The sequence below is a fragment of the Aspergillus karnatakaensis genome, assembly GCF_047715665.1.
Source record: "Aspergillus karnatakaensis strain CBS 102800 unplaced genomic scaffold BJY04scaffold_41, whole genome shotgun sequence".
Classification (NCBI taxonomy): Eukaryota; Fungi; Ascomycota; class Eurotiomycetes; order Eurotiales; family Aspergillaceae; genus Aspergillus; species Aspergillus karnatakaensis.
Window position 1 is genome coordinate 199,163 of NW_027395753.1, and position 20,184 is coordinate 219,346.

General features: G+C 52.5%; 9 protein-coding genes across 9 annotated transcripts; 3 read left to right on the forward strand and 6 right to left on the reverse strand.

Moving 5' to 3' along the window:
- Positions 1–413: 413 nt before the first annotated feature.
- Positions 414–1,523, reverse strand: BJY04DRAFT_220607 (uncharacterized protein; the record flags this gene model as incomplete). The annotated part of the gene is made up of 1 exon (XM_073716911.1): positions 414–1,523. One exon carries the CDS (start codon positions 1,521–1,523, stop codon positions 414–416), a length of 1,110 nt encoding a protein of 369 aa, XP_073568827.1.
- A 902-nt stretch (positions 1,524–2,425) lies between these two features.
- On the reverse strand, positions 2,426–4,149 carry BJY04DRAFT_104988 (FAD binding domain-containing protein). Its single transcript, XM_073708003.1, has one exon. The coding sequence runs from the start codon at positions 4,117–4,119 to the stop codon at positions 2,554–2,556; it is 1,566 nt and encodes a 521-aa protein (XP_073568828.1). The 5' UTR covers positions 4,120–4,149; the 3' UTR covers positions 2,426–2,553.
- Positions 4,150–4,887: 738 nt separating this feature from the next.
- BJY04DRAFT_220609 (uncharacterized protein) lies at positions 4,888–6,843 on the reverse strand (the record flags this gene model as incomplete). Its single annotated transcript, XM_073716912.1, has 1 exon — positions 4,888–6,843. One exon carries the CDS (start codon positions 6,841–6,843, stop codon positions 4,888–4,890), a length of 1,956 nt encoding a protein of 651 aa, XP_073568829.1.
- A 407-nt stretch (positions 6,844–7,250) lies between these two features.
- BJY04DRAFT_220610 (dynamin family protein) lies at positions 7,251–9,725 on the forward strand (the record flags this gene model as incomplete). The annotated part of the gene is made up of 2 exons (XM_073716913.1): positions 7,251–9,434; positions 9,486–9,725. The coding sequence occupies 2 exons, from the start codon at positions 7,251–7,253 to the stop codon at positions 9,723–9,725; spliced, it is 2,424 nt and encodes an 807-aa protein (XP_073568830.1).
- Positions 9,726–10,386: 661 nt separating this feature from the next.
- BJY04DRAFT_208938 (SDR family NAD(P)-dependent oxidoreductase) lies at positions 10,387–11,835 on the reverse strand (the record flags this gene model as incomplete). Its single annotated transcript, XM_073714061.1, has 2 exons — positions 10,387–11,105; positions 11,817–11,835. The coding sequence occupies 2 exons, from the start codon at positions 11,833–11,835 to the stop codon at positions 10,387–10,389; spliced, it is 738 nt and encodes a 245-aa protein (XP_073568831.1).
- Positions 11,836–12,966: 1,131 nt separating this feature from the next.
- On the reverse strand, positions 12,967–15,031 carry BJY04DRAFT_194585 (Zn(II)2Cys6 transcription factor). The gene is made up of 2 exons (XM_073712088.1): positions 14,039–15,031; positions 12,967–13,982 (listed from the first exon to the last, which is right to left on the reverse strand). Exons 1-2 carry the CDS (start codon positions 14,839–14,841, stop codon positions 13,274–13,276), a joined length of 1,512 nt encoding a protein of 503 aa, XP_073568832.1. The 5' UTR covers positions 14,842–15,031; the 3' UTR covers positions 12,967–13,273.
- On the forward strand, positions 15,032–16,001 carry BJY04DRAFT_194588 (GFA family protein). The gene is made up of 3 exons (XM_073712089.1): positions 15,032–15,193; positions 15,251–15,459; positions 15,512–16,001. Exons 1-3 carry the CDS (start codon positions 15,076–15,078, stop codon positions 15,587–15,589), a joined length of 405 nt encoding a protein of 134 aa, XP_073568833.1. The 5' UTR covers positions 15,032–15,075; the 3' UTR covers positions 15,590–16,001.
- Positions 16,002–16,014: 13 nt separating this feature from the next.
- Positions 16,015–17,254, forward strand: BJY04DRAFT_194590 (uncharacterized protein). The gene has a single exon (XM_073712090.1). It carries the CDS (start codon positions 16,438–16,440, stop codon positions 17,140–17,142), a length of 705 nt encoding a protein of 234 aa, XP_073568834.1. The 5' UTR covers positions 16,015–16,437; the 3' UTR covers positions 17,143–17,254.
- A 588-nt stretch (positions 17,255–17,842) lies between these two features.
- BJY04DRAFT_220616 (ankyrin repeat domain-containing protein) lies at positions 17,843–19,360 on the reverse strand (the record flags this gene model as incomplete). The annotated part of the gene is made up of 1 exon (XM_073716914.1): positions 17,843–19,360. The coding sequence occupies one exon, from the start codon at positions 19,358–19,360 to the stop codon at positions 17,843–17,845; it is 1,518 nt and encodes a 505-aa protein (XP_073568835.1).
- Positions 19,361–20,184: the final 824 nt, after the last annotated feature.

Sequence of the window (20,184 nt, forward strand, 5' to 3'; positions counted from 1 at the left end):
TTAGATTAACCACACCTCTGTGGTAGAGAGTGATTCACACCAGTCAGAGATTAGCCCTAAGTAGACTACGAGAGCTATTGCAATAACAGACACTAGACTACGTACATCGAGCAGCTGAAACACGTACCGTTCCTCCCAAGGCTCCCCACATACCTCAATCTGGGTAAACCAGGGCAAGATGGACAGGTTCGATCCGTTCACACCAGAACTGCAGTGCAGAGTCAACTGTGTTAAATTTGACAAGGTCTCAATTCACAACCCTGCTCTAACCCAAAAAGCACAAGCTATTATATCATAAAGACGAGAAGGAACTCCACTCTTATTCTGAAAACAACCAGCAAACTAGAACAATGCCAGTTATTGCCCCTTCCTTCCTCCATCACCACCGACAGCTCAGGCCCATGGAAAACCCCCTACTTAAACCCCCTCAGATCATAAATCCGCAGCGCCCCCCCACCCCGCGCCCTCTCCACATCCCCCTCCTCAAGCTCCGCCGTCCCGGGCAATCTGTAAAACTCCTCCGTCGTCTTGCGATCCACCGCGCTCATCACCGGCGGAAACTCACACCCCATCACGGAGTCCCCCGCGCGCGCCGAATACCGAATAAAATTATCCCCTAGCGCCCCCCGAACAACCTTCTCCGCCTCCTTGGAAAGGATAAACCGCCTCACGGATTCAAGATCTAGCACATCGCTCAGAACAACCTCGTGGCAGAGACCGAGGATATGCCCGAGCTCGTGCATGAACACGTTTTCCATGTATGGCTTGTTGTCTGCTGTGAATGCCTCCGGGAAGATATATAGGTAGCTGATGTTACTGTTACTGCCTCTTTCAACTTTACCTTGAGCTTGAGCTTGGCCCTCGCTGCAAAGCGGGATGATCGGTCTTGGGAAGAAGGACGCCGCGAGGTGGTTATCCAGCTGGGGGCCAGGGCGGAGCTCGAAGGCTGCGTATCGGAGGAGGTGCGTCGAAGCGAATCTCACGCCGAGGTTGCACTTGTTCCATTCTTCCGCGGCGGCGTGCAGGGCCTGGTGTGCGTTGTTGTAGTCCTCTTCAGACGCCCAGTTATGATTCGGGTTGCAGGCGTAGAGGATTGCCTGTTTGGATTTGGGGTTCCAGCGTGGGATGCACGTACCGTAGATGGATTTTGCGATGGTCTGATTGCGGGTTTTGGTGGGGTGCATGGGGATGGATGCCGGGGGCTGCGTGAAGCAGGGGTATTTTGTGAGTTTGCCGGGCGGGAGGCACGCGGAGGTGGAGGTTCCGTTTGCGGTGTAGAGGTCTGGGATGCTGATACGGGAGGCGAGGATTTCAAGGGCTTCGCGCGGGCCGTAGGCGGCTTTGAGGGCTTGGATGTAGTTGGCTTCGATTGGGGCTGGATTGGGTTTGGGATGGCCTGCTGAACTGAGACTGGAACTTAACTCGGTGGTTTCTGTTGCTTTGTCGACGTACGTGCTTGTCTGGGCTTGATCTAAGTCGGCGTCGACTGATCCCGAGCTGGGAGTATCGGGCACGCGGCGCATGATGGAGGGTTTGATCGCTTTTGAACTGGGTTGCTGGACTTCAGGATGGGGTGTGAAGGGCTTCTTTTCGCGATGTTGGGCTACTTGTAGTTTTGTATTAACGAAAGCGATGACGACATCAAAGTCAGAGAACCTAATAAGGATCATACAATAACCTACCGACATGTCAGTAAGTTAAATCAAGGTATACTTTGAGGAGCCAGGGGTGGTTGAAGCTTGGTTGACATGGCCAGATGGCTGCCTAGATATCCCATCACAAACAAAACCTTGTTGGAACAAAGGTTCCCAGAAGGTTAAAGGATTATCTAACACAATCCTCTCCTAGCATCGAACCAAGTATATATGTGACTTCGATACAGGTCGACTGCGCGGAAAGAACTGCCGCCGTCGGCAGTATAGCTGCTGTTCTAATATGATTGTATATAGTAGGGCGTATAGATGACCTGATAACACCCAGCAAATATAAAGATAAGAAAGAACATACGAACTAAGAAATAACTGGACCTAAGGTCTTCTTTATGCCTAAGCTTGTAGCCGTGCCCTGACACCTCTAGGTAGTATAGTAGCATAACCGGAGCCTAGGTAGTATTGCCCAACAGGTGTGTATTTTATACAAACAAATTGGAAGCACTGTGACAGGCTCAGTTGAATGGCTTCTTAATCTTGTTGGGGTATTCCTTAACCACTCTTGGGGTATTCATCTCTTGAGTGCGCTGCGAGTCTTACCGCTAATTGTTGATCACGGTCCTGTTATTCATGCTGTTGTATCGGTTGTTGCCCGCTTTTCAAGTAGTTATAGGATAGTATGTGTGAAGAAGGCACCGTCTGCTTATGTTACTGTTGTACTGTAATAGCTATCACTGTTTTGACAACGAAGATAGAGCCTCTGCAATACAGTCAAGGCATACTCGTCCTGGATAAGTTTATTGACAGTTAGGGTTGGTCATCCTCAGCTACCAGATTCCCCCAACCCACGATGCTTTGCAGAGACACCAGATATATTGAACTAACATAGGGTGAATGTTGAATATCATATCAATGTTAAAGACCTTGCTGCTGCCGCACGCCCAGCTCGCCTTCCAAATACAGCCCCCGAGGTGAGACCGCTCCCCCCTGGGTAGTTGTCGTAGAACAGCCCACCCACCATCTCGCCTGCACAATACAAACCCGGCACCGGAGCATTCGTAGCAGAAGAGATGACACCGGCAGTCTCAGAATCAACAGCCAGGCCCCCAAAGGTAAAAGTCACCCCACAGGTAACCTTGACAGCGACAAACGGCCCCTTGGTCAACGGCGTCGCCCAGTTCGACTTGGCCAACGCAAGCTTCTTCCTCCTCGACTGCGTCGACAACCCATCCTTAACAGCGGGATCCCACTTCCGATCCGGATTCTCCTCTTGAAAGCACGCAACAGCCTCATTATACTCCCGCACCGTCTCAACAAACCTTCCCGGATTCCTCAACCCCTTCTCCGCACACAACGCAGCCAACTCCTCAATAGAACCAGCCGTGATCCTCTCCACCACCTCCTCCCGATACTCCTCCCCCCTAAGCCACGGCAGCATCTCGCCATCCCAAACCTGAAACGCCACATGCCCCGGCTGCGCCAGGATCGCCCTCCCAAACACCGCATACGTGTAATTCCGCATATCAACCCCCTCATCAACAAACCGCTCCCCATCCACATTCACCATAACCCCAAGCGGATACCCAGACTTCGTAAACTCATTCGACACACCCCGGTCCCCGGAATCAGCCGGCGCATTCGCATCCCACGCAACAGAATGACACCCAGACCAATGCCCCGCCTGCTTCGCACCGGCATCTCTCATCGCCATCTCCAAGACAGACCCAGTGTTATACGGCGTCCCACGCACAAACGCAAGATCCCACCCAGGACCAAGATACTGCGCTCTCATGCGCGGGTTCGCTTCGAACCCGCCTGCTGCGATGATCACCGCCCCAGCTTCAATCTCCCATTCTTTGCCAGAGAGAGCACTCTGCACGAGCACGCCGCTCACACTCCCATTCTCGGGATGTAGAATGATCCGCTTCGCGGCGGTGGAGTAGAGGATCCGCACACCGAGTTTCTCCGCCGCGGCTCGCTCATCAGCGACCAACCCGGCGCCCCCATCTTGCGTCTTCAGACACATCCCGCCCCAGAATTTAAACCGACCGTCGATCTCGTATGCTTGTCGGTTGAACGAGAGTTGAAAGCGGACCCCGTGGCCCGCTAGCCACTTGACAGCCTCGTTGCTATCACTTACTAACGTCCTCGCAAGATCTTTATCCGACCGCCCGAGACAGATCCGGTTGATGTCATTGCTAAAGTCCGAGGGTGTATACGGCTGCATGTCGATTTTCGATGCCATCTCGGCCGAGACGTTATTGACTAAGGGCAGGACCTCAGAGAGGCCGGAGTGGACGGTTCGGAAGGCGCCGGCTGTGAAGTAGGAGTTTCCGCCGCTCCAGTGTTCCGGGCAGGAGTCTATGAGCAGGACGGAGGGGGCGCCGGATTCGGCGGCGGAGAGGGCGGCGCTGAGGCCTGCGTTGCCGGAGCCGATGATTAGGACGGAGGTCTTGGTGGGGATCGTCATGCTAAGACAATTTATCTTGGTGGACGGTAGTTGAGTTGGAGAGAGAGGAATTATAAGAAGAGATGCGGGGGTGATATATGTAAATATGGAGAACTCCGGTCTCGGCTATACCTAGTTATCGGATTCGGGGGAGGTGCCAGTGATCGGCACTGCTTTCCGGGGTTGAGTGGGGCGGAAGATCCCGCGGGAACGGGATTGGGGTCGGGGTCGCTTAGACGGGTTCTATACTTGATAGCCCTGGTAGTGGTACCTTTACAACCAATTATCTCTTTTCTCTTTTCCTACCCCGCACGTTACTCTGAAAGTAAGCAGCGTTGTCTAAGCATGGAGAGTCTGGGCCGTTGGAGTCCGGGGAATTGGAAATCCGATAACGCCTAAGCGACAAGGTATACTTATCTAGGAATAAGGGAGATGACGGGGGAGGAAGAAAAGATGGTGGTGGTATTTGGGTGGCCGGAGCTTAGGCTATGCTGAAGGTTAGTACTGGTTCAAAGATAACGATAATTTAGGACACCAAGCATGGACGACGTGGGCTTTGCGACTGTATATCTAGGTCTACTGCGTACTTTTTGCAGCCCACAAGAGAATGTAATGGAAGACTAGATTGAAAGCAAAGACCTGCCGCTGCTTGAAGAGGTGAGCTAACTCCTATAAAAGGCTCATTCTGGCTAGATAGATTCCGGTATTTAGTTTCGTTCTAATATCAATCTACCCAAGAAGATGCCTGCTCTTCTCCATGGATGTAGGATTACCAAAACGTTCTGATACTCAACTTGATGAAAGGTGTGTGCGAGAGGTTTGCAGGCTGCATAGAACAGCAAACTCGGCCCAGCCCTGCCCACATCCGGTTCTCACAGAACATGCCAAACATTCCTCTCGCTGGATCAGAGGCTCCCAGCAATTCGCGGTCACCAGAAGCCGAGCAATAGGATCATCCTGGATCAACGAGACTTTGCTATTATCAATTATGATTGTCTGCACTGGCTTATTTTCCACGACTTTTGAAAGTTCTGTCGCTATTGTCTTCGAGTTTTCACAACCATCCTTGCGACAGTCGATAATGCCGAGTCCGCGAGGTATCGTGTGTGCAACCCTCCACGGACCAACGACATCCTGGCCTTCAGCAATTCGCAGGATCTCAAGCGAGACTTCTAATGTCGGCCGTCGATCTGGTGTCGTGATGTCCGTTATGTTTACCATCACGTTGCCTCCTGCGCACCGCTCCAGGCTGCGGAACACCTTGGAGGGCACGCATACAGAAGGCCGTTTCAGCAGGACACTTTTACTATAAAGGTCCGTGGTTATCTCGGTCACCCGGTTGTAGAGTCGTTCCTCGAATTGGATATGTCCAGGAACCACATTGATCGAGCACAGGGACACTGGATCCTCTGCAAGTGGGTTCCGGAGAATATCGAGGTAGAAGCATATCCCATCACGGGATATAGCAGATACCCCCGGCTCTTCTGGTTCGTCCGCGTGTGGGGTTCCTAGGAAGACATACTCGGCGAATCGTAGTGGCGAGGCATCGGTCCACACTAGATCTCGAATACCGTGCTCAACGATCACTTCGACGACTGACGACTTCTGCGATTTTTGGGAGCCGCGTACTCGTACAACCCGCATTTGCTGCAGCCTGTATATATACTCCAGGCCTTTCCTCCTGGGATTTAGACCTTCCATCGGGTTGATTCCCGAGAGGCCGCGAACGAGGCTGATGATAGCGACGGTGAGAGCCACCAAGCATCGCCGGGGGCTAGGATGTCCTTCACCCACAACGCTCGCTTGGCTGCGATCATGGATCCGACAACAAGTCTTGCAAGAGCACCAAGATGACAAGTCGCTTAGTGCTCGCTCAAAGTCCGAGCACGCATTTCCATAGGTCGCAGCACTGGCAGCCTCGATCATTTCTTTCTGTAGCTCAACAGTCGCCAGCTCTGGGGATCGGTCCCCGGCAAAACGAATGAAGTCAATCCCATGGCTGGCTGGGAAGTACGTGGTTCTAGCGCGCAGCCAGTCCGATGGAACAGCTGGATCAGCATCTCTCAGCGCCGAGAAGATTCGGGCAGCACCACCGAAAGCTGAGCCAAACGATCTCTGTCTTGATGACCGCAAGAACGTCATGTGGTCGTCAAACGTGCGGCCCAAGGCGCTCTCCCAAGGAACACGGCCACTGACCACATAGTCGTGGCTGGGCTTTAGTTCCGAGTGCGACCTGAACAGACTAGTCGCATCAGGGAGCTGAATAGTCCGGCTGTGTTGAACCACAGCAGAGTCTCCTGGCTGACGCGAGTAGATCACCGTTATTTGTGGTTCGTCGGACTCGGAGTAGTTCTGAAACCAGACATCGTGGTCTTCCTGCCGTTCACTTGTATACAAGATGACCTTTAGATCCAGGAGCCAGGCGCCGATTGCCGCGATCAATGCCGCATCTGCGACGCCAATGAATGTAAGATGCCTTGTGCGGCCTGTACGAAGATCCATGATGGCATGCAGCGCATGCGCGATATCCGAAGCCCGTGCGACCCCCCGCGTGCGCCGAGTGCGATTCGAACCATGTCGCCACGCGTGCTGTCCGACAATGGCCTCCTGGTCAAAAGCCATGTACTGTTCCGCCCAAAGTGGGAAATTACTCGCAGCGAAGATCCCTGCGCACTTCTCAACGAGCAGTGTTATCTGCAGTAAAGACGGTAATGCAGTTCGTTGCGACTCGGGGACTTGCCCCATAGCTTGGCGCATGAACTCGAGCATTATGCTACCAGCCAAATTCACCGAGTATACCTCAGTCAATCAGGCACTGAGGGCAGCGAATTTGCATCCGGACTCGGTATCTGTGAGAATTCGGATTGGGGTCCTGTGTCCGAAGCCGAACCAGAGGATCAGAGGCCGAACGCCAGAGTAAACTCGATGAAATGCCAGTGGCCACTACTGTATGATAGGCAGCCTTGCGCGCGATTCCGAGATTGTGAGCGAATCACATTTGTGTGATTGCTAGTCAAGGCTGTAATCCATCCAGCCTTTGGTAAAACAACTCTGTATATATGTGTCTGGGAACGAGGCCACAAACAGGATCAAAAACAAAACCATAAGTACCCAACATCAGTCAGAAAGAGCCATCGGATCTGATGCACAAAATGAAGGTAGACACCGACGCCATGGCGAAGGCTCTCAATGAGCTTCGCGACACCAAACCATTGTTTGACGCCATTGATACTCTCCGACGCCTTAATCTCCACACCCATAAGATACCCTTTCCCCAGCTCATTGTGGTCGGAGACCAAAGCAGTGGGAAAAGCTCTGTGCTGGAGTCAATCGCCCAGATATCCCTTCCTGTCGGCAAGGGTGTATGTACACGCTTTCCTATCGAACTTGTGTTTAGACGCTCCGAGCAAAGACGGCTCAGAATGCGGATCATTCCAGGCCGCATGCAGGAGAACGACCAGGCGGCCATGACTCGGATGAAAAATTATGGTGAACGCAAGATTGACCCTAACAACATTGACCTCTCCGCCGAGATCCTGGCGGCGTCCGCAATCATCGGAGTTTCGACGGAGAACAATGCCGAAGACGACAGCCAAATTCGATTCAGCGACGATGTTCTCCAGATCGAGCATTACGGACCGAGTCTAGTCGATTTGACTCTGATCGATCTGCCTGGCTTATTCGTTTCAGCGTCAAAACAGCAAACTGCTGCAGATAGAGAGCGGGTCAAGCAAATCGCACAGGAGTATGTCCGCGATTCCAGAAGTATCGTTCTTCTCGTGACCCAGAAAACCGAAGACTACGCGAATAACGAAGCGCCTAATGTTATAGAGGAGAGCGCGAAGAAGCGCACTATGGGCATTCTGACCAACCTGGATGTGAATATAGATCCCGATGGAGCAATGCGATTATTGGAACGGAAAATCGAAGCAGATTGTCAGTTAGGGTGGCATTTTCTGATCAATCGTTCGGGCGAGCAACGGGCTGAAAATCTGGCTTTCGAAAAAAGAGACGAACTAGAAAAACAGCAGTTCCAAGCAAAGTATCCGAAATTACCACCGACCAAATGGGGGGTCACTGAGCTTCGGAAGCGGCTTAGAGATGAGTTGCTGAAGCGCATTGAAGCGCGTCTCCCTGAGATCATTTTCGGCATCGAAGAGGCATCAGAGGCTCGCAAGGCGGAATTGAAAAGTGTGCTACCTGCGAGAAGCACCGAACTGGCACAGAGGATGTATCTTGCCCGGCAAGCCCAGCATTTCTTCAATCTTGCGAGGGCTGCCACCTACCCTACCTACTCTGACTATACCGAATTCTTCGGCAACTACGATTATGGTGGCATGCGGGATGTAACAGGGCCGAATATTGAAGTGGCCGGAAAGCGAAGGCTGCAGTCAACAGTCAGAGCAATGAACCGCATATTCTCTGCCGCCATCTGGAAGTATGGCCGGAGCACACCGATTGATGACCCTGAAAGAAGCCAGGACTGGAACGTTCAGCACCCGGAGCTGAGCGATATTCTTGGGGACGGGGATGGCGACAATGGTTCTGGAACCCCAAAGCCTAGTTTCCTACCACAGTCAGTCCGTCGGAAGTACATCCCAGAGCAAAAGTCCCGTCCCATCTCGGTGAGAGACTACGAGATGGAGCTACAGGACCGCCATAAGGGATGGATCGGGAAAGAACCTCGCAGTGAAGTTTCCTTTGACTTTTATTCTGCAGTCTTTGATAAGCAAACAGAGAAGTGGGACGAGCTTGCAAAGATCCATCTAGATAGTGTGTGGCAGGCAACCATTGACTTCATTGACCAAGCACTGAGATTCAACATGCCAGACCAGGTGCGCCAGGGGGTGAGCAGCTTGATCATCAAACCACGCCTTGCCGCCCTCCGCCAATCCGCCAGGGATCGGCTTCAAGAGCTCGTTCGATGTCATCGAATGGACAGTCATGTCTTTCTGGACACATATCCTGACTTCATCAAAGTCCCCAACCCCAGTCCTACGACCGCCGACAGCCTTCTTGGGTGGCTACAGGGGATGGTTCATAATCTTGAATCCATCAGTGCAAACAGTGCAGAGAACATTTTCAACCTGCTTGCTGTAGGCAACACCACGGAGCTCCTCAACTACCTGAAAAGGGTTATTGGAGATGAGTCCATACACAGAGTGCTTGAACAACTTCTCACGCCCCGACTTCCACAGCCAGTCCTCGACATAATGCAACTTGCATTGAGCACTTCCACTCCTGAATCAGGCTCATCTTCCAGTCCGCAGGTCCACGTCTCACCCGAATCCGAGAATTCAAGACGCATCATTAACCATACTGAACGGTATTACGATGTAAGTTTCAGTACTCGCTTTCTCCCTGTTGCGAGCACTGATAAGATCTAGGCTAGTGTCTTCAGCTTTGTGGGCTATGTGAATGCACTTATAATCCAGGGTATCATCTTGAAGGGGATGAGGGACACCATCTTTACTTTTGACATCGGCGAAGGGCTAGACGCTAAGGTTGTGCAGCGCGTAGCTGGAGAGACCCAAGACCTGTCCGAGAGGCGCACTGCCCTTGAAAATGACATATCTAAACTAGAGTCTGTATTGGAAGTTCTAGAATCCTCTCGGTTTTACAGATGATACCCTGATCAGCGGTCCCATATACCTTGAGACTGTACAGCGCACGACAACAGGTATTCACAGCTCACAAAGTTTAACGTGTGCAATCAAGGCTCATGAGACGTGTACTTGGTTGACGTATAAGGAATATACAAGGGGTGAGAAGCACAATCTTATGTTATTTGTGATAGTGACCACAGGCCTGAAACTTATAATATACAGCGAATGAAATATACCTTACCCTAACCTGCTGTCTGTCCAACTAGAGATTATACCTTCTAACTATATACGACACTATATCTGGGTCGAAAAATAGAATCGTGATATTCGAGCAACAGGCTGACACCAGGTATCCCAAGTGTTGTCCGTTTTCCTACAAGCCTAGCGAGGCTATTCCTTCTATTATATACCGGCTTAAAGATCTGGCGGTTTGATTTAATTCTCTCCTACGTAAGTCCCCAATCTCCCTTGCCCACGGTTTCCTGCATTTGACTTTCTTCTCCACCGTGACTATACCCTGACTGGACTTTCTACCCTTGCCATTACGCATCTAGCAGCACATCCACGCATTTACATACAAATTGTAACTAGAACAGCGTAAAACACGTCGACCCTAGGACCTAAAGAACAAGGATGAGATTATCCAACACCTACCCAAGCCCAACCACCAACCACCAACCATCTAATGGAACGTCTCCCCTCCACTAACATCAAAAACCTGCCCCGTAAACATCCCCGCCTCAGGACTCGCAACAAGACAAAACGCATGCGCCACATCCTCTGGCAAAACCGCCCTCTTGACAATCTGCTTTGCGATAACACTCTCAAACAGCGGATTGCTCCCGTCAGCCTGCACAGAGCCATTCCACACCGTCTCTGTCTTCACAAGGCCCGGCATCACGACATTCACCGTTACCCCGGGGCCCGCTTCAATAGCCGCAGAGCGTACAAGACCAATCACTGCGGCCTTGGATGCGGCGTATGCGCTTAAACCAACCTCGGGTTCTTGGAATGTACTCGACGAGGTATGGATGATCCGCCCATACCCAGCCTTTCGCATATGTGGCATTACAGCACGCATAAGGAAGAAAGTCGAGTCAAGGTTCGTAGCCATTGCTCGGCGATAGGTATCAGTCGGGTAATTCTCCAGCGGGTGGAAGGGGTAGATTCCGGCAATGTGCGCGAGGATGTCGATTTTGGTGTGTGCTGCAACTATGCTGTCGATTGTGGCGGTGACGGCGGTTTCATCTGTTAGGTCGCAGGGTCTGGATGTTGCTTCCCCGCCGGCTGCAATTATCGACGACTGGACTTCGAGCAGTTTGGTGGTGTTGATGTCGAGCAGGATGACGTGGGCGCCTTGTTGGGCGAGGAGGCGGGCGGTTGCGGCGCCGATGCCTTGGGCTGCGCCGGTGATGATGGCGGTTTGGTGGGCGAATTTGTCGGGGTAGATCTTTGTGGGGGGGATGTTGGCGCTCGATTCGCATGAGAGGGCCATGGTTGTTGGTTAGTTGGTTGTTGGTTGGATGGGTTGGAGCTTGGTTGGTTGGGGTTGAGGAAATGCGAGGACTAATGGGGATGCAGCTTGCTTTTATACTTACGGTTTATGGCTTTCCACTGTTGTTGCCTTTTGCTACGGAGTGGGCTCGCTCTCCAGAGTGGGCCGCGGCGATCAGAACGATTCGATGATCGGGCTTTATACGAGTCAGCTCGTGCATAAGTTGAAGCTCAATCGTGTGCACGGACGGGGCGCTCAACTCAAGAGGCCATGAGTGTGACAGCGAACCACTCTCGAGACCAACCTACTCCGACCAGATTCTACAGCTCTCCTACCTTCTCTGCTCCCTACACCCGCTATCGCAAAGACTATCTCTATTCGCCGAACCCCGCAGGACAAATGGCAGGCCTTATACTTGTCTAATCAGACAACCCCGCTTGTATACACACCGATGGACGGCCTGATCTCTCCTATACTTAAGCAGGCCCCGAGCATGAGACCCCCTCTACCCTTATCAGTGAGTCTCTAGTTAGTCCTTTTCTTCAAATCCACCCAAGACCCCCGTGCCATCCATATCCACATCCATATCAGTATCCATATCCCAAGAAGTATCTAACCCAGATCCCACACAACCATGCCCCCCCGCCTCCCCAACAAAATCTGCCTGATAACCGGCACAGGCGGAAGCATGGGCCGCGCCGCCGCTCTCAAATTCGCCCTCGAAGGCGCCACAATCGTCGGCTGCGACATCAACCCCGTCACCGACGCCGAGACCGTCTCTCTCGTGCAATCCCTCCACGGCACCAGCAGCATCACCTCCCTATCCCCCTGCGACCTGACGAAAGAGGCCGACTGCAAAGCCCTCGTCGCCTTCGCTATAACAAAACACGGCCGCATCGACGTGCTATATAACAACGCCGCAATGGCCTACTTCGAGCCCATGGACACCATCACCCCTGATACGTGGTATAAGACCATCGACCAGGAATTGAATCTTGTATTCCTCCTCACGCGCGTCGCATGGCCACATTTAAAGAGTTCTCGCGGGGCGGTGATCAATGTTGGCTCTGTGAACGGGTATATTGGACTCCCCAGCTTACCGGCCCTCGCGCATGTTGCCGCGAAGGGTGGGGTTCTGGCTATGACGAGACAGCTGGCGATGGAGGGGCGCGGGGATGGGGTGAGGGTTAACTCGATCACGCCGGGGGCGATTGAGACGAGGCAGACGGCGCCGATGATGCAGGATAGGGAGTGGGCTGAGGGGATGGTGGGGAAGGTGATGCTGGGACGGTTTGGGAGGCCCGAGGAGGTGGTTAACGTGGCTTGTTTTCTGGCGAGCGGGGAGGCGTCGTATGTTACGGGGGCGGATTTTAGGGTTGATGGGGGGATGACGGCTTGGTAGGGAGGGAGAGAATTAGGTACCTGTAGTTATCGAATTGCGGGGATTTAGGAGCTGAGCTGAGCTGAGCTGCCTTGTTGTTGGGTCAGTGGTCTTATTTATGGCTGATATTACTTTGCTGACTGGATGGATGGATGGATGGATGGATGGATGGATGGATGGATGGATGGATGGATGGATGGATGGTCTGACGGTGATTAGGGGGGTGTTGTGGAGGAGTAGGGTATAAGGGTATAGGTGTGCGTGCGTTTATCTGGTAAAGATCCTCATGTTATGTTGTCTACTACAGTCAAGTAGAATGCTTGCTATGGATACAGACATTAAGGAAAGACTGCAACGCCAGGACTATCACCCGCCTCCTTGTTATAGTGGATAAACATTGCCGCCCCTGAGAGTGCCCGGTCTGGGTGAGCGGAGTGAACGGGATGGGTGAGTCCGTGGATAGTTAAGATAGTTAAGATATAGCTAACCTTCATCACATGTCAGCTTTTTAATTCGTTTTTTTATGGCATACTATAAGTATATAAAGTGCATTCGTCACATCGTACGAGTGCCACACGCATACTGTCCCGCGCAAAGAAGCATAAGTGCCCAAGAACCATGTATTCACCAGGCAAACACCCTCTGAATGAGAGTAAAGAGTCGTTCTTCACTCAAAATCTCTGATCGGAAGCTTCAGGCAGGATAAATGGCAACACCCATCGCCTGAAACTCAGCCAGCCACCTAGGCCGAACATGGGCTACCCCCGACGTCAATGAATCCATCCTCGCCCAAAATTCCTTCAGCACCTGCTCTGCCCCGAGTAAAGACTGCCACGGAAGGATTCTAGCGAGGCATCGTATATGCTGCAGGACCGCCGACCGACGGTGGTCATCGCCTGATTCTGCACCGGCAATATGGATCGGCCAGATAGTTGATTTGAATAGCGGGTGATTGCACGAGACCTGTGAGATATGATGTAGAATGCTGTCTACCAGATCGTCACTTCGTGCGGGAATATGCTCGCAGGAGTATCTATCCGGGACTACCTGCAGAGCGTACAGCGTGGCAGCGGCTTTGTAGGCCGAGCTGACGTGGTATCGCTCGGTGGAGTCGTTGGCTGGGGTTAGGGACTGGAGTTGCGTGGTCCAGCTGGTTGGGTCGAATTGTTGAATGCGGAGGAATATGCACTGTGTTGACGGGCTGCAGCAGGGGAAGGCGGTGTTGGTGTCGTATAGCGAAGGGGCGGCTTGGATCAAGGAGAAGATTTGGGATGGGCATGCGGTGTAGTGTTCGACTTCTGCGTATTTCAATGCGGTGTCGATGCCGTTGATTGCGGCGCATAGTTCTGGGACATCCCAGTTTGCTCTTGAGGAGGAGAGTGTGGAACCGAAGGTATCTTGACTACAAGGAGTTAGGTCATTCGAAGGGAGCAAGGTATGCTTCAGCCAGGTACGTACAGGATCAGACGAGTGATGGTCCATGAGCGCAGGGAACACTCGTCGGAGTCTGAGTGATCGGCTGCAGTGGAGTAGGAGGTTATGATGGAGCGGACAAGGTTGGCAGCAGCTGAAATATGGATACGCCAGGTGTCATCGCTGGATTCCAGAACGGCAATTTCGCCAAGCAGCATCAGAGAAGCCAGTACGGGTGTATAATTTGACGGATTCAGGTTGTTAAGCTCTTGGTTGAGTAGTCGATATGCCTTCCCTCTGGCCCGCAGGGTATATACCTGCTCGGCCGGAGTAATGGATACACTCGCTAGAAGATTGTGCATGTGGGTTGCGGATATGGCAATGATGATCTGGAACAGGGCCGGGCTGCGGTCGGCGAACTCCAGCAGGAGTCGGAAGGGACTTAGCTTTTGAGACGGGAGGTTGTAGACGGCCAGGTCGTTAGCAACGTTGACCAGGAAATGGGCCAAGTAGTGGCGTGTTTGATGATTGAGATTCTGCAGCCAGGGGTGGAGAAGAGAGTCGTAGAGGGTGGTCTCGTTCCGATCTCCCCCCACGTGGTGAATAAAGAAGTTGTGCGGGATTGGGATTGGGATTTCTGCACTGGAAGATATGTCTGGACCTTTGGGAAAGGACTTGCCCATCATCTTCCCCCGGCTAGCAACGCCATCGACCCAGAGGATCAGGTTGTCGTATCCGAGGCATTCCACCCCGGCAGCAGAGCATTTCTGGCAGCGCGGTTTCCCCAGATCACACTTGACTCGGCGTCGTCGGCAGGTGTGACATGCTCCCTTGGAGTGGCAAGGCATAATGAAACAGGCCGGGCCGTGGAGGAAGAGGCAAGACTCGAGCTGGTGGTGTGGATGAAAAGAAGAACAGCAGCCTGAAGAACCAAACTACTCTCAATCAAGCAGCCAAGCTGCTAGCCCAGTGGGTCTAACCGCAGCTCTGGGAGCCACTCATGTACGTCATCCATCGTAGCTCGATGCTATAAGATGATTCCCTCTCTCTACAAAGCATATCACTCTCCCAATAGCTACAAAATGCCACTATCCGGTCACTGTCTCTGCAAGGCTGTCACTTACATAGCCAATGCTGAGCCAAGCCAGGTCGTCTATTGCCACTGCGACGACTGCCAACGCCAAAGTGGCTCTACCTATTGTACGTGACCCAACCCTGTCATCCTGAACACCCATAACTAATACCCCGAATTGCTAGCACTATATGTAATGATCTCACCCGATCAACTGTCAATTGATGGTCCCCTCGAAACACACAAAAGGACAGGAAGATCCGGCTACGAAGTCCTGCGAAAGTTCTGCCGGACATGCGGTTGCTCTTTATTCATTCAACCCCGGAGTGCTGAGGATGAGCTCGCCATCATGGGTGGCTCCCTCGACCGGGACCACAAGTTGCGCTTGCAGCCGGTATGTGCTCGTTTTCTTATTGGACTTCTCACAGCTAAGCAGATATCTCTAGTCAATGGAACTTTGGACTGCCAGCAAGCTGCCGTTCTGTCAGGAGCGTTTGGAGAGCTCTTATGACAAGGACGCATAGCGGCAATACAAGGAGTGTTGGGGGAGGTAGTGCCTTTAGGGCACGGAGTCGATGCCTCGCCAAGATGTCACTGGAGGGATCTCGACCAATCTACCAGTGGTTGATAAGAAAGCCGAGGAGGGATCGAGCCAGCTGAGCCAGAGACATCTTTCTGCGCTGTCAGACTAATTGAGGAGCTGGTGTGGCTATCTGATGGTAGGGCAGATGGAGCCCTAGCTGCAGGGTTCATAACTTCTCTACTCTGCAAACCGATTGGCGAAAGACCCCTGCATGGACGCAAGCCACTGGGGGTTGCCATGTGAAGGATAAACTCTCGGATCAGGCCATATTGTCTCTGCATGAACGGGTCATCCTACTGCTACTAGTCCTTAGACGAAAAAAAGATATTTTGCTATTTATAATCCCGCCAGGCTCTAATCTTCACTCTACTTGGATATTCCCTCTTATCCATTGTGAGACAATTAGACTGATGTAGTATAGATTACACTGACAGGGGTACGCTATATCAGGTCTTGTCATAAAGCCACCGCAATCTATCCTGACGCTTGGGCCCTAGTTCGTGTAGGATGGCGCTACCCAGACCACCTAACTAGACGGCGTGGCTGGCTTAGCAACCATGGAAATAAACTTGCAGCCGGGCTCGCCGACGTCGTAGTTAATGAAGGCTCTCTTTCAGCCAACCATGTAGACACCAACAGGTAGGTACGCAGCTTTAGATGACATCCGCGGCAGCTGCGACCAGGCCGACAATTATAAGAACAGTCTCCTCGCCCTCTCACAGCAGTTGAGACAGCGAGCATAGCATTTTTCCTCAAACAACTTACTACTGCAGGCGAACATCCACAACAATGCCGTCCGTTGAATGGGACCGGGTCAACAAGACCAACCCCAGCCCCTACGACCAGATCTTCATCCTCAGCGAAGATGTCATCAACAAGTCGTTCGAGGACCTCTTCGTCAACCACCCCGACGTTATCCGGCGAGACCAGGAAGCTGTCCAAACCAGAGGGAGATCCGGCCAGTATTTCAAGAACGCCAAGGCCAAAGCCCCGTTGATCTCTCTTCATGTCGAAGAGCGCAACCCGGCCTATCTCGCCTTGCTGACTCTGCGCTTCCATCAGGGAGAGATCAATCTCCGTACTACGCCGGCGTGGAAGCAGCCGCCTATCTTCCGGCGTTACGATGTCACGGAGTGGCAGCCGTTCAAAATGGGGGTATCCAGATTGTCCGCGCTGGCAACCCCACCGTTCGCGCAAAGACAGTCAATGTTCAAAACAACGGGTTTCATGGTCAGGGAGACACCAGGAAATCGCTTCGTGATCTCGAAAACACTCTGGCAAAGCAGCTCCGCACTGGACTCAGGGGCATTCAGAACAAGCTCGCGAAGGAGCAGAAAGAGCTGCACCAGCTGTTTCTTCCCGGCGGCGAAACGCAGAACAAACGATGATGATAGTGGCTGTGGTGGTGGTCATGATGAGGGGGATGTGCATGGAGATTCTGCGTCTGCGACAGGGGAGGTTCAAGATCCTGAACGGCAGCCGTTGTTGGGTTAAATTGGGCGATTGTGTACGTAGCTCTGGAGCAATGGGCGGATTTTGGGATTAATTTATCCTGCTACTTTATAGGTCTTGGAGGTACGCATCAAAGAGAGACATCTATATACGGAGATGGCGACGGTCGAAGTCTCTATCTCATCACGAAAGTGAGGCACAGCATGGCTGGAATGTTCAGATTCAGTCAAGTTCTTTTTTTTTTTCAATGAATTGCTACATAAAAACCCTGATTAGCGGACTATAACACAGTTTAGAGCAACTGCCCAGACCAAAGCCCTGCGTACAAGCAGATCTAATAGCATACTTGTAGGAATCACAGTCATATCTATCCCACCATTGGACATGGTGACTATTCATAGTTCATGGTCACAGAAGAGTCCTCCCTAAGAATGAAGTACAACGTCTCCCTGCTATGGGTTTTCTACATTGAACTTTCTACTTCACCAGCCGGATACAACAGACTACCCAGCGTCTGACCATTTTCATATCATTACAGCCCCAGCTCCGATTGAGCCTCAGATTGCTTTCCCAGCCAAACCCGGACCAGGCTTCGGTGAAGCATTCTTCAGCTTAAGTCTGCGGCCTAGACAGACGATTCTCCGCTAACGAGAGAGTCGGCGGAGAAGCTCTGAGCTGTTGGGCTATTGTATTGAGATTGAGCGCCGGCTATCGGGAGTTGTGGCTGTCTTGTACGCGGCGTCTAGTGGCCTGATTCTTCCCTTTCCCTTATACTCTCCGCTCCATTCTCGGTGAGGAACTTGACGATTTCCTTGTGATCGCGCGTATAACCTCTTTCCATGGCTGCAAGCAGGGGAGTGTGTCCCTTTGCATCGGCAGCATTCACATCAGCACCGCCCTCAACAAGAACTCGCACAATATCCAGAGAATTCTCGAGCTGCCGACAGGCCACCAGGAGCGGCGTTTCTCCAAAGAAATTCCGCCTATTGACGTCCGCCCCGAGGCTCAACAGGTGCTGCACCAGGGGCACGCGACTTGTGAAGTCTAGCTGGTATCTCAGCAAGGCCGTGCTTCTCCCCAAGACCCCAACCAGCACCGACAGCGGCGTCCGCCCCTGGTCGTCCTGTCGATCAATCCTCCACCCGTGGGATAGATAGAGCTCCGTGAGTGGCCCATGCCGTAGAAACAGCGCGAAGAGGAACGGCGAAAGACGGCATTTTTCGCGGTCCTCGAGATCTGGATCCGCGCCGCGGTCAAGTAACAGCTTCGCGATGGCGACTCGGTCCGTCATCGTCGCGAGATGCAGGCAAGTCCGCCCGTGTCGGGCAACACGCAGATTCGGATCCATGCCCTCGTCCAGCATGAGTCTAACAAAGGTCAGATCATCCTCGCGAATGGCGTCGTTCACATAGACCCTCTGGTAGTCGCGGATTTCATCCGGCGTCGCGTCATTCCTCTTGAGGCCATAGTACCGGAGCAACCGCAACAACCCTTTCGATCCTGAGCTTCGATATAGATGAGAGCGATACAGCGGCATGATAATCCCCATGTCGGGATTGCACTCGATAATCGGCCGCGCCCACTCATCTTTTTGCAGTATGTCCAGCGGCTCCGTATATCCTCCTTCCCTCTTCAATAGCTCAGCGATCTCGTGGGATTCACGTTGCAGCGCCACTGCCAAAGGCGTCCTGAACCGGTCATCCATAGCATTGACATACGCACCATGACTGAGAAGCAACTCCGCTGCAACAACCTGATTACCCCTCGCAGCGTAATGCAGTGCCGTCTGTCGATCTTTCCCCGCGCGCAGGTTCACGCGGGTGAGCAATAATTGCATAATTTCGATCTGGCCGTAAAATGCCGCCCAGTGTAGTGCGGTCGCAAAGGCAGCCGTTTCTTTCTCGGTGATCTGGTAGCTCCTCTCGCAGTTGTACTCACACTGTTCGTGGGCGGCGTAGCCAGTTTGGGTGTATCTGGCGATATGATCGAGTACGAGACACGGTCTGCCGCGTGAGATCAGGATCTGCATTGCCGGTCGTCTTGAACATGCTGAGTAGCCATTTTCGAGGGCGTCTTCCTTGGTGATGCAGTCGAGGTACTGGCGTTTTGAGAGGCGGGCGTAGGCGCTGCGGATTGCGCTTGTGAGGGGGGCGGAGCCGGCGAGTTTGGCATTGTAGTAGTCGATTACCGGGATGTGGAGGGTGATTAGAATGAGGATGTCGTAGGGTAGGGTTTCAAAGGAATCCTGTGGCACTGACATGGTGAAGGTATTCTCAGCTCCACCTGACCCACGGGAAGACGATAATTATCCAATGACTCATGATGGAACTAACTAGCTAGCGCTGCTCTTGGCGCTGAGTCATAGGTGACTAGTTCGGCAGCTCAATTACTCCTCTTTCGTGTCTATCGGAAGGGGAATTAGGGCAAAAGGCCTGGAGTTAGGGCTAAGTGTGGGATAAAGGACAAGCTGTATTTGGTGCTGTATACAAAGTCATTAGCTTTTCCACAAGACGATGGTCCATCAGACCAACAAGGCGGTCACTGGTACGGTGGACCCTGACATATCCACTCATTGAGCCCCGGACGGCGGAGCGTCGGCTGTTCACGCCGCACGGTTCCTGAAGGCTGAGGCTCTGTGGATCTGTGGATCTGTGGATCTGCGTGCTTGAACCATGTCAAGCTGCCTTGGCGTTAGCTTGACTTTGATTTGTTTTTTGGACTAAATGGAAATCTCTGTTAGCCTCCAGCTCCGTTTGGTAGACCACTGGAGACTCGTGCTTGTGACTCACAATGTTACCTCCGGCGGAGCAAGATTTGAATAGGAAAATGGACAGACAGGATGGTTCAGCCCTAAGTTGGAGAAGAAAGTGGAACTGGTAGTCTTCTTTAAATACCTAGTTCAACCTCCCTTAAGGCTCCATCCCATCAACAACATGCCGGACACCATCGACACTCCCTTTGACAATAAGACCACCCCCCTTACCGTCCCCGGTCTCCATGACCTTCCCATCAATGTCTTGCACTCTGGCGAGTATTTCGTCACCGGCGTAAATGATTTGAAAGCCCACATCCTCACGGTCAAAG

What these genes read in the sequence shown, in the direction of transcription:
- BJY04DRAFT_194590 (XM_073712090.1), top strand. Translation starts at nt 16,438, where the DNA reads ATGCCGTCCGTTGAATGGGACCGGGTCAACAAGACCAACCCCAGCCCC.
- BJY04DRAFT_194585 (XM_073712088.1), bottom strand. Translation starts at nt 14,841, where the DNA reads ATGCCTTGCCACTCCAAGGGAGCATGTCACACCTGCCGACGACGCCGA. An exon ending in ACCATCACTCGTCTGATCCT is followed by an intron (nt 13,983 to 14,038) that starts GTACGTACCTGG and finishes AACTCCTTGTAG; the next exon opens with TCAAGATACCTTCGGTTCCA.
- BJY04DRAFT_194588 (XM_073712089.1), top strand. Translation starts at nt 15,076, where the DNA reads ATGCCACTATCCGGTCACTGTCTCTGCAAGGCTGTCACTTACATAGCC. An exon ending in CCAAAGTGGCTCTACCTATT is followed by an intron (nt 15,194 to 15,250) that starts GTACGTGACCCA and finishes CCGAATTGCTAG; the next exon opens with CACTATATGTAATGATCTCA. An exon ending in ACAAGTTGCGCTTGCAGCCG is followed by an intron (nt 15,460 to 15,511) that starts GTATGTGCTCGT and finishes AGATATCTCTAG; the next exon opens with TCAATGGAACTTTGGACTGC.
- BJY04DRAFT_104988 (XM_073708003.1), bottom strand. Translation starts at nt 4,119, where the DNA reads ATGACGATCCCCACCAAGACCTCCGTCCTAATCATCGGCTCCGGCAAC.